At 40.5% G+C, this 12,196-nt stretch overlaps 2 protein-coding genes across 5 annotated transcripts in view; one reads left to right on the forward strand and one right to left on the reverse strand.

Moving 5' to 3' along the window:
* The window catches only part of AGFG1 (ArfGAP with FG repeats 1), a 35,938-nt gene extending 35,143 nt beyond the window's left edge, over nt 1-795 (forward strand). For all 4 annotated transcript variants that reach the window (XM_071566166.1, XM_071566167.1, XM_071566168.1 and 1 more), the window contains one exon: nt 48-795. In XM_071566166.1, the coding sequence (XP_071422267.1) occupies nt 48-107 (60 nt within the window). In that variant the 3' untranslated portion in view covers nt 108-795. The remainder of the gene's footprint in view (nt 1-47) is intronic.
* A 1,911-nt stretch (nt 796-2,706) lies between these two features.
* LOC139676828 (thiamine transporter 2-like) lies at nt 2,707-10,159 on the reverse strand. Its single transcript, XM_071566176.1, has 5 exons — nt 10,007-10,159; nt 7,190-8,006; nt 5,669-5,861; nt 5,046-5,187; nt 2,707-4,263 (listed from the first exon to the last, which is right to left on the reverse strand). Exons 1-5 carry the CDS (start codon nt 10,154-10,156, stop codon nt 4,141-4,143), a joined length of 1,425 nt encoding a protein of 474 aa, XP_071422277.1. The 5' UTR covers nt 10,157-10,159; the 3' UTR covers nt 2,707-4,140.
* Nucleotides 10,160-12,196: the final 2,037 nt, after the last annotated feature.

The following is a 12,196-nucleotide window of genomic DNA, read 5'->3' on the forward strand; positions in this document are numbered from 1 at the left end:
AAAGTCTTAAATACTTGCCTTATTTTTGTTCTGTCCTTCTCCCCCAGGCTGGTGCACCAACGGGACAGTTCCCAACAGGACGCTCATCAACCAATCCTTTCTTATAGCCTTATAGACACTTTACCCAAAAGAACTCTTATGTGGTCACATAACATCTCTGCGCCTCTTGCACTGTTGTCTTGTTTCACTGATATTAGCTTTAAACACAAAAGAAGTCTTTAAGAAGTAAAAATAAAAGCCTGCATTGTGTACCTTTAAAAAATTTCAAAAAGAAAAAAAAACCCCAACACAAAACACCAAGAAAACCAACCCCCCCACCAGGTAATAACGTGCAAAACAGAGGGCTGTGGTAACATCCTTGAACCTGTGAACTGGCAGGTAAAAAGTAGCGGTATCATGTATATTAAATTGGCTAATAAGTTATTGCAGATACCACATTCATTATGCTGCAGTACTGTACATATTTTTCTTAGAAAATAGCTATTTGTGCATATCAGTATTTGTAACTTTAACACATTGTTATGTGAAAAATGTTACTGGGGAATAGATCAGCCACTTCAAGGTGCTGTTGTATCTCTTGGAATGAATGAGCTGCATCATTTTAACCATTGGTATTGGAAGTCATGAAGTTAAATTGAAGGTTTGTTCATTTCTCAAAACATTTTCCTTTCCTAAGAGCTCTTCTATTTATACATGCCTAAATCTCTAATGTTAGAGGGATACCTGTCTGCATAATAAAGCTGATCATGTTTTGCTACAGTTTGCAGGTGAAAAAATAAATATTAGAAAAAACAATTGTGTAGCATTATTTCTGTGCAGTAACATTTATTGGATAAAATTGTGCATACTGCAAATCTTGTACACAGATGAGGTATCCAGAGCATGAGGTACACTTAAATTTTCACTTGAAAATGTTTCTTTGTATCCTGTGATGAAGCTTGCTGTTGTAGCTCAAGTGAAGTGACCCATCAAACAGGAGTGTTAGATGAGCTTGGATTATTTGGATAGAATATCTATAGTGAAGGACACTGGAAGCACGGGGGGCGGTTTGCTGCAAAAGACGCCTGATAATGGGTAACTAATGACAGGCTTTAAACAAGCCTTAGTTATGACCAGAACAAAATGTGACAGCAGGCCAAGGTACCACAGATGTAATAGCACTCTTTTTATTAAAAACATATATATTAGTAAGAGCTCCTATGGAATATTAAATATATAATTTTCTTTTAATTTACGGAAATGTTTCCTGCCTTTCTAGAATGGAATTTGTAGAGGGGGGAAAAATGTCTGGCTTGTCTAGTCTGTATTAAGGTTCAAGTAAGATATAACTGCATCAGAGTAGTTGGTGATGTGGTTTTAAACACAGAAAACCATTGATTTAAGTTCAAGTGTAATGCTGGAAATAAGCAAATAATACAAATATATCCTGGATATTTAAACTGCAAGCTTGAAGCTTTTGGACCGGCTGGAGAAAAAATTTTACACCTTTGAGGATAAGAGGAATAAAGAAGATGAGATTGATTTTTGAAAAAGGTGTGTAAGCCTGTTTGAGCTAACCATGAAAATTCTTTAAGGTAAGACATTTCACTTGTAACTGACTGCCTGATTGTTAGATCTGTTTATTTCTAGGACATCTGAAACGCTTGAGCTCCACTTGTAAAATCATTTGTGCTAATGCTTTTGACTTCTGTTGCCTTCTACATGGGCTGTAATTTCTGTTTGTTTTTTGACTTTGGAGATCCCAAGCACAGCACAGGCAGTTCATACAACAAGCTGCCTTTAATAGCTTTCCTTGCTTAAATGCCTGGGTTTGTCTTGTTGTCATATTTCACGTTAAAATAGACTTAAGGTCTGTTTTTTCCTTCTGATGGAGACTGCTGGACAGACTGTTGTGTACAGTTTCATCCCAAAATTCTCTGGGAAATTCACTAAACAAATGCCCAGCAATTGAGGGTTAGCAGAGTGTTAATGATGCCCTCCGTTGTATTTTAGCACAGTATAAATAGCTGTAGTTTTTCCCTGTTGTCACTCTGAGCTGTTTTGGGGTAGTAACAGGTAAATGCAGTACAGTGAGGAACTGCAAGAGGTCAGCAGGGCCTGTGGAACACTTAAGTATCCTAGTGCAGGGAACTGGACCAAATCAACCAAATGTCTTGAAAATGAGACTAACAGTGTTATGTGCCTGCTTCACCTTTATTTGTGTAAATTAGGCTTTGGCAAGGGCTAATGAGATCAGCACCTGTTGAAATTGTCCTGATCCAAATGAAGCTGATTCTTGCTAAGATACCAAAATGGATTTAAGTATGGCAGGCATGCAGTTCTAGACTGTGCTGCAGAAGCAGTGGAATACCATATTTTTCATAACTAGGTTAAATGCAGATAAAAAGTTTTCAGCTCTTCCTACACACAACCACATCTGTTTAGTCTGTGTTCACTAATTTTATGTTTTTCAGACTCCAGACAAGCAGCTGAAAGTCTTGTACAGAGTCTTATTTATATTGAGCAGAAATTGACACCATAGCTGTTTTGTGGATTAAGTTTTAAAAATAGCTATATTTACAAAAGGAATTCTTCACCTGTGATTATAAATATTTTTATCTTGAAAGTCTCTGCAGTTGTTCACACAACTGCTCATGCACAGTTGCCAAGAAGCTATGTTTTCGTGCTTTAGCATCAAAACGCTTCACATGATAACTTAAGCCCTCTTACACAGAAATTAATATGGAGACCTCCTGGATCAGGAGGTCTTTTATCCGAAAATGTCGGCTGTTACATGTGTAAGATGCTACACTTGTAGGAGTGGGTCTATCTTGAGTTCTGTAAGGCAGATGTGGTGTCTAGATACTGCTGTTCACAGTTGTTTAATGGCTGCAAACATCCAAGTTCCATGTTGAAACAAGTGCTGAAGAAAAAAACTAATTTTAAAAGGACCAAATTTCGTTGGAATTCCTGAAAGAAAGCTATGTGATGCAAGTACTGTGTTCTCTTGAAGGGAGAACTTACTGGGACGTAAGGATGAGCTCAAGTGGCTTTTCAAGGTGTTCTGTAAGGAATTGATGATTTTTACTTTTCTGTGAGATGAACTGGGTCAGTTGATTCTGAGTCTTGACACATCTCTTAAGTTGTGGTAAAGGAATGCAATGGAATTTACTGCTGTCTGCTACAGTTGACTAGAAAGTGGACAGTTGGAAGAACGTTCCCTAATGAGCTCTAGTTATATTTAAACTTTGTCATGTCATTTAAGACTGGCTTGTGTAGTAACTGAAGTGTCTCCCCATGGTTTAAAAATAAGTTAGTTTAGGAGATTCTTTACTTCCAAAGGTGTGTGTGGGTCATAGCAGTTGTTGGATATAATTATTCCATATGCTTATCAAGGCAGACACTCAAAGGGAAGGTCAGGGTGTTCATACACCTTCAACACACTCACAGTACGGCTGTCGCTGCATCCGTAGCAGTTGATCTGCATGTAATGATGTGTTTTCCTTACAGTCCTGTAACTTAATGTTTCTGAGGAGTGCATTGTCTGTGTGGAATCTGAAATGCCTGCATTTGGCCATTGGTAAAGTGACAGCATTGCTATACTAAGTCACATGGTAGTAATCCAACATTTGAGTAGCATATTTGAGGGGAAAAAATGGTTTATTGCTATATGTGTAATTTGTTTTAAAAATCTGTGTCACAACTCCCACTTGAAAAAGTGTTAGACTTCCAGAGGGGGCTCTGTGGCAAGCTTTCCAACAGATACCTTGCTGGCAGGGGCAACTGCTGCTTGATATGCCCCAGGAATGTTTGAAGGTCTTGTGTTGGGGACTAAACTGACATTAATGGAAATAGTAGAAGTGAAATGTCAGAAGTTCTGTTCTGTGGGTTCTTGTGGTGTGAAGTTCAGGCACCTGTCCTTGTGCTCACTGAGCATTAATGGATGTTCGGGTGTCAGTCACTAACTTTGAGTTAAACTGCTGATGAAGAAAACAGGCAAAATGCATTGCTGTTGTCAAAGCTCTCTGTGCTGTAGGCTCATAAACAGCCTGCTTCAACCTGGACCAGTTTGGCTTGACTGAACATATTTCTTCTAATTTTTTGTTTAGATGATGGAACCTTCTGCACTGTTGCTTGCAGCCATTCTTCTTGTCTCTGCTGTTAATGACCAGTGCTTTCACCAGCCACACTGGTATTTCTGCTTTTGATGGAGATGATGGTGTACATGCTTCTGATGAGGAAAATTCCAGCTATGACTGCAAAGTAGCTGCCGTAAATGAGAAACTGGGAAATGGAGGTGGGGAAGAAGGAGGAATAAGAGTCAAAACCTGCTTTAGCAGTTAGACAATAACTTGAGGGGTGTCCCTCAACTGCTGCCTTCCCTTCCCCTGTCTCCCATGCCCAAAGTGATCCCATTTGAAAGGACTCAAGAAGTCTGACTGCTTGACTACATACTGTAGGAAGTCTGAGGTTGTAAAAGAGGGAGAGAATATTCTGTTACATGCTTCCCTTCCCCACCTCACTAAGGGAGGATAGCTGTCTAATACTTGTGTCTTTTCTCTGAAAAGATGAAAACTAAAGACTTGCTTGGACCTCATTCAGGACATGTATCAACTTCAAGTTTAGTAATTTAATGAAAATTACTGTAATTTTGAAAATTAACATAACTTTTAAGGTGCATCCACTGGAGTTACATGACTCAGAATTACCCTAGTAATGGACTCATTGATTGGCTTTTGTTTTGCTTCCTGCTTCTGGTTAGGGTATTTTGACAATAAACTTGTGAATAGTAAGCTTTTGATTACAAAAATACCCTGAGTAATAGGTGATGTTCTTTCCCCTCTGCAATAATTTTAAGAATATTTTCATAGAGATGCAAAACTGGAAGGACTAGGGGGCAAGTAGGTTGTAGTGGTTTATGCCAGTTCCCTTTTCTATGAGCCTTTTTTCCAAGTGAGTAACTGCCCTATGCTTGCATGTTACCTGGTATCTTCCCAAAGGCTAACTTGGAGCAGAACCCACTTTCTGAAGAGAGGTGGGGAACTGAAAGCAATTGTGTAGCTTACCTGAGTGCTGATATCCAGTCCCAGACCTCTTGAATCAACTACAACAACAGTTACAATTGTCTGAATCACCAGCGCAACAAAGTTGTTGAAGCCAAACATCAAAGCATAACGCTCCATGCTCAGGTTGACAGCAATCTGAAACCTGCCAGTGAACGCACAGATTGGCGAAACTATGGAGAGCAAGGATATGTGCAATTTAATGTGCACAGTGGACTCTTCAAAGGACAAAGTCACTTCAGTCTTGGCTATTAAGCTTTAACAGCTTCATTTTTGCAGAAGTTTCTTGGTTTTTTCTAGCTTTGTGACTTTTGTGCATACTACTTACCTTTTAAGTGGATATTTTTGTTAAATACTGGTATGTATTCATTCAGTCACATAGAGGACACTTGTATATAGGTCATTGAGTAGCCAAATGCAGAAGCTACCTAGTTCTGACCTGAAGTGTACTCTTGTAATGGTCAGGTCATATGATTCTAAGCACAGTTTTATACAGGCTAGGAAAAATATATGCTGCTATCGTAACCTATAATTTCTAGTGAAAATTCCAGTAAAATGTTGATAAATTACAAAATTTGACTCTGTTTTAAATACATTTAATTAGAACAGTTGTGTATTGTACTTACGTTGCTATTGTTATAAGGAGCATATAGCAAGCTTTAAAAGCAAGGTAACCAGCATAACTTGCCCAAATGTTCCCAGTGAAGTACATGAGAAACAGGGAACCAGCATCCATTGCAGAGAAAATTCCCAAAGCCAATTCTCCTGATAGATCCCAGTTTACTTTAACATAGCCAACTGCCATGGATGTTGCTGAACCTAAAAATGGAAAAGTACTAATTAAAACTCTGAAACATTATCCTTGAGAGTCATTGCACAACTGTGTAGCTGGATCAAGCCAGGAGCTCTTCAACCTGTTAGTCATGATGGACTCTGATAATGGTGTGTTTTGTATTTCCTGTTAGTGGCATAAGAGTATTCTGTTTGTTTGGGTGTTTTCCTCCTTGCTTACAAACCCTTTGCTGACTGAAGTGCTCTGGGAAAGTGCCTCGTGCCCAAGGCAGGAGGCATCTGTGCACAGTCTATTGCTGTTTCTCCCATTTTTTGACAACTGAGCAAAGGGAAGAACAATCCCACCAAGTATTTTATGGCAAAATAGGCATAATGAGTTAACTTACTTCATGTAAAGATCTTCATAAAATGAAAATCCGTTGTCCTTCATGCTTGCCGTTTTAATGAAAGTGTCAGTTTCTGGTGGAAAAACTTCAGGAACTGCATTTGTCAATGCCTTATTGACCATCACATGTAGCAAAACCCTTAGTTCGGTGTATCACGGTATAGCAAACTCCATGTTTTCAGGCAGGTTAGCAAATTGGACTTGATTTGGTGGTTGTATGTGCTCTTCATCAGAATTCCTTAAGTTAGAGCAGACCAACCCCTTTGTCCATCCCTGCTATAAGCAGAGGTTCACAGTACTGTGAATGCCTTCTGTTCTCTGGAATAGCGTCAAGTGCTGGAGGGTGTAAAAGCAAGAAAGCCCTTGGGAACAGTACTCAAAACTAGTATGAGTAGTACTGGAGTAGCTTCAGTAAAACAAACTTTCATGCTGATTGCAGGGAGGAAAAGTAAACTAACAGTTCCCTGTAGAAATGTGGGATGGAGCTCCTGGAATGAAGGGGAAGACATGTGAATGGGAGCTCAGAAAGGAAGTTCCACTGGTACTGCACAGCCATGTCAGTGAAGTTTCACTTTAGCCATATCCTGCAGTGGCCAAAGAGGAATGTCATTGGGGTGGACCAAGTAACTGATGAGAGTCAGAATGGCTGAGGTTGGAAGAGATGTCTGGAGATCACCTGGCCCTGCTAAAAGCTGAATTAGCTAAAACACACTTTGGTGGAAGGAAAAGCACTCATATATATATATATATATATATATATATATATATATATATATATATATAATATGTAGTTTTTGAAAGGCCCACTGATAGAAATTTATAGTAAAACATGCATTGCACACTATTTGGATGTTACACATCACAGGCTATTGACTTTGCTCCTTATAAGAGAGGGAAAGGCACCAAAGATGCTGAAGAATGCCTCGGCATAGGGTGGGTTAGAAGTACTTGCTAATTAACTTTTACTTACCCAAAAAAGTTGCTATGGCTTCAACAGCTCCATTGTACACTGCAGAGCTGTGAGAGGGGGCTTGGAAGTCCCAGAGCACTTGGATATAATTCACGACCTGGTTAAAGCCAGCCGTAGCCAGAGCCCACCACAGGGACCAGTAGAGGAGTTTCCTGGAGCTGTAGCAATCCCTCAGGTCCTTGCTCAGCTGCACCAGCACACTTAGGATGTGACTCTGGGGCTTGGCATTGCCAGCCTGCTGTGGGGGTGTTGTTCCCCTGCCAGAACAGTTGGAGCTCATGTCCTCCTGGCAGCTCGAGGGCCTCTCAGAACCGGCCGGAGCCGTGACTTTATCAGGTGCTGGGAGAGACTGGGAGGTGTCTTTCCTGTGGAAGAACATGCTCTTCTGGGGCATCGGGAGGAAAAAGGCACACAGGAATGCCAGGGCCACGGAAGCCAAAGTAATGGCATTGAGGTGGAAGTAGGATACGTGTGCCAAGGACAGCAGCAGCTGTCCCAGCAAGGCGGCCACAGTGGCTGCCACCAGGGTGCTGCTCCTGCAGTAGCTGGTCACCCGCTGGTAGTGGTCGGTGCTGACCACGCTGTAGATGTAGGCGTAATAGGCCACCTCAGCAGCTGTCACCATCCCATAGAAGAATTCCACCACCTGCATGGCCACCACCCCGTGTGCGAAGAGGAGCAAGAGCCATGTGACGATGAGGCTGATGCCCTGGAGGAGGAGGATGGGCTTGTAGCGCACATAGTCTGTGAGCAGGAACACTGGGAACAGGAGTGCAAGGTAGGAGTATGTCCAAACCGGGAAAATCTGGTTGGTAACCTAGAACAGAGTAAAAGAAGAAATATTTAAAAAAACCCCTCCAACACTTAAAAATACTGATTTTTAAGGTTTTCAATGATGTCATTGAGGAAAGAACATAGTTGCGGTGGCAGGAAAGATTGAATTCTATGGACAGTACAGCCTTCAACTGCCTTAAGTTACAAGACAGTAAATGCTCTGTATAGGGGCAATGACAGTAATGTTACACTCTGCTACAGAAACAGGTAGATTGGCTTAAAAATTAATTCTGGTAAAGGCCTATAAGGAAGGCAGATTTACTGTGCAGTTGTTCAAACCAGTGGGTAACTGTTTATGTCAGAGGAAAAGCTGTCTCTCTTCCAAATCCTATTCCCCACAGTAGCTGGAAATGAGCACCTATTTAGTTTTAACTTTTTACTTGGGCCATTTTATACCTTTGGTCATCCCTTTCCCTTGTAAAAATTAGAAAGAACCCCCCTAAAACATGTGCTTCTTACAATGTAACTGGAACTGCACATTGTCAATGTGCACCTGCTACCGGGTTATCTGCACCTTTTTAATGTATAAGAAGTAAACAAGTCTCTGATGAAACAGTATTTTGGTAAGTTTCAGTTTGACTTCAATAGATAGATGCTCTGTAAAGAAATTCTCTTTTTTCTAAAACTGCTCTGCATTTGGGTTGGAAGGTGCTGTTTGCAGTCGCCACTAAAGCTCAGTGCTTGCCCAGGCATTTTGCATACCCTTAGTGCAGGTATCCCCTTTTATATGCACATCACAAAATGAACTTTGTGTCTGTAAGTTGCCTGTTTTGGAGAGGTCTTGCCCAGTAATTGTGGGCTCTGCTGGGGCTGTCCATTCCTGATGGTTTGTTCTCTGCTTAAGCAATGAGACTGGAAAGGAACTGCATGAAATGCTGGGGGTACAATAGTAGGTGGTCATGTTCTACTTCTGAACAGGTACTGGAGTGAGTTGCATGGTGAGCAGCAGATTCACTGTATCTTTCTGTGTAACTTCTTTTGTTTCTCTGAATTTTAATTAGAATTTCTAAGTGTTTGACTGAAAATTACCTTGTGGAATTAGCTCATTGGAGGTGAGTTTGGCTGAAAGAACCAGTATGTGTACTATGCTTATTTTTGAGTTAAGTATTCTTGTTGAAATCAGAATTAAGGCATTCTGTGATGCTATTTGTATATTTTATATGAGAGGTAAAATTTCCCTTTGTGGTTAAGAATTAATAATAATAAAAAAGGGGGAGAAAAAAGTACCCTTACAACCTAAACCACAAATACCTTTTCTAGAAGAAACCTTGGGTTCACACTGTACTGGTAGATTCTGCCTTAACATTTGCTACTGCGTATCAGGAATGACTGTTATTCATATTATCTGGATGTGGGTGTACCAAGCCTATGTCTTCTAATTATTCTGTTAGCTCCATGACTCAGCCATGTGTCAACCATGTCCCCTTTTCCTGGGAAGTGTACTGCTGAAGCACCAGTGCTGAACAGAGGAGCAGAGCAAGGAAACTTGCAGTGCATGTTTTTGTCAAAAATACACCAACTTTTCTGAATGCGCGCCTGGCCCCCACGGGTTAATGAATGCATAAAACATCCCTATAATGTAGGTAATAATCTTAACAGCTCATAAGGGGAAGGTTGCTTAGTTTTCTTGTGTTTGCTATCAGTGTGTTACTGTCAGTGTAATCACTTCTATGATAACTAATTGCCAGTGTTGGTGCTCCTCTGTGATTCTAGGTGGAGAGAGGAGCTGGGGACCTGATTTTGCCCAAAATACCAACTGCTTAAACAACTCCCAAAGGTTTCAGTCCTAAGAATGCAGGGACTTTAATGTTGTGACCTTCTGCCAAAGAGGTGACTCCTTACTCTTTCCCAGTAGATCCTAACTATGAATTTCTAGATAAAATATATCTGTGTTATTGACCACTTCATCTTCCTTTCAGTTATTGCTCTAAGACTTACTGCTTTAAGCATTTTAATTATTACTTAGGAGTAATATTATTATACCTCTTCAATCGTTAGGTTTTTATCTGGTCCCGTTAGATAAGGGGTGAGAAAAGCTTCTGATGGCCTCATTGTGGCGAAAAATCCATTTGCACAGATGATCACTGTGGGATAAATCCAGCTATGGCTTATGGCTTCCTTCCAGGAATCCATAGCCTACCTAAAAGAAAAAAAAGATGGCAAAGAAATGAACAGATATTCTTCACAACTGGTAAAAAATCATTTGCAAGTTTAATTTTTAACTAAAGCTACACTCCCCACCCCTTAAGCCATGATCAGCAGTGGGGGCTGTGATGGTGGCATCCAGTTTAATTGGACACTGGGGAATGAATGGCAGTGTGATAGCCAAGGGCTGCCTAGAATGGTGACCCACAGGTCTTGCTGGTATGCAGATGGAACTGTGAATCAGTGACCTCAAGCTCCCACACAGGGCAGTGGAGCTGCATGCCTGGATCTCCCCTTGGGCAGGGTCGCCTCTTCAGTTACTTCTGGAGGTTGAGAGATTCCTTGCCCCAAAAGATCCTTGGAAAGTGACTAATAGCTTGCTCAGCTTTGAAATTTTGGCTAATTGATTGCACATGTATAATCCTTTAGACATAGGCACTTAAACAAATCTGGGACTAGGAGTGGGTACAGCTGCACATTGACTCCTGTCTGAGAGGAGTTTAGAAGCCCATGACTTAATTAAAGAGTCTCTCTGACAGTCTTGTCTCATGTTGTCCTCTGTGCACCATGTCAAGTGTACCTTGCTGTTGAGCCTTGTTAAACCACTGTCACATTTACCATTGAACTCTGTGTCGTGAGTGGAGTGACCCCAGCTGTGACACAAGCCCAAGCCAGTGTTTCCGTGAACCTGCCTGTGATCGCAGATGCAGCGGGTAAATGAGTAACTCAGATCAAGGTGCGTTGGCTGTGACAAACTCCAGGCTCTGTTATTGTCTGTCAAAGGTTGTTCTTGGTGACGTCCTTAGGGTTGGGTGCATGTGCTGCAGGGGAAGATTAAAGTTCCATTACAGTCTTGTTTCCCAGTAAATGAGTAGGCAAACTGAGATTAAACTCATTCTCAGCATATTCATGGAGGCTTGTGTTGATTTGCAGCCTGAGTGCCAAGTGGCACGATGACAGTGCAAGTGTTCTTGCAGACAAGAGAAGCCACCAGCCAGCTCAGCTCATTCCGACCTCAGTTTCTTCAAAATGTTTTAATACTCATAATACTTATTGCACTCCAGTCATTTGAGAGGCTAAACAAAGATTCAGAAGCTATCTGCTCGTGGTACCTGCTCAGACTTAGAAAAGAGAAATCTTGACTTTTAAAAGTGGTGATCAAAAGGAAAAGGAGACTTGTTTTTTTCACTGTAGTTAACAGCAAAAAAAGTCTAAAGAGATTTGGTTTTTTAAGCTTATTTTACTTGTTTTGGGGGGAAAAGTCAGTTTCACTGATCCTGAAAACAAGTGAAACAAGAACGTTCTGAATCATAAGGGAATGAAAGCAAAGCATTAACTGATATTTAATCATGCTGTTACAAGCTATTTCTTTTAAATTGTTGAATTCCTCTTTATAGCAGGCAGTTTTCTAAACTGCTTCTACTTGCACTGTGAGATTGTATTTATTAAAACTTAAATAGTATGTTATAAAGACAGTATTTTTGTGACCTCAGAGGAACATTACAAAAACAGCCCTAACCCTTGAAACTTGATTTTAAATGATTGCCTCCAGTTACCATCTTTCTCTTATAAATCATTGTATAGAAAATATAACCTGTGCTATCTTTGACTCAAGACCTGATTTGAAATGTTTTGATATGTTTTCTTTTCAGAATAAAAGTACATTAAACCATGGGCTGATCGGTAACATCAGCATAAATCTTACATCACTTCCAAATGCCCTGAGCAAGTGAGTAACCAGCATACTCCCAAATAACTCCAAAGGTAATGAATTACCTGTCAGAGTTGTGGCTGTGGTGCATTTCTTGTGGATTCTTGTGCAGTTCCTCCTAGGGTGACTTTGTCTTGCAGAGAAGATCAGAAACCACCATTTAGGATTGGAGGTAGTAAGAAATTTCCATGTCTCTTTTTTTCTGTAATGTTCTTTGTAAACTTCATAAAACATTACCAGAATTGGAATAAAAATGACTCCTTACAGCTCTTCTTGCTCACAGAACTTGTCCATGAAGATTGCAGGGGAAGCATTCT

The sequence above is a fragment of the Pithys albifrons genome, chromosome 11 (genome assembly GCF_047495875.1).
Source record: "Pithys albifrons albifrons isolate INPA30051 chromosome 11, PitAlb_v1, whole genome shotgun sequence".
In the NCBI taxonomy this organism is placed as follows: Eukaryota; Metazoa; Chordata; class Aves; order Passeriformes; family Thamnophilidae; genus Pithys; species Pithys albifrons.

Coding starts and splice junctions, on each gene's coding strand:
- LOC139676828 (XM_071566176.1), bottom strand. CDS start 10,156: ATGGATTCCTGGAAGGAAGCCATAAGCCATAGCTGGATTTATCCCACA. Junction 5,862..7,189: donor AGCCATAGCAACTTTTTTGG/GTAAGTAAAAGT, acceptor TTCCATTTTTAG/GTTCAGCAACATCCATGGCA. Junction 5,188..5,668: donor CTCCTTATAACAATAGCAAC/GTAAGTACAATA, acceptor GTTCACTGGCAG/GTTTCAGATTGCTGTCAACC.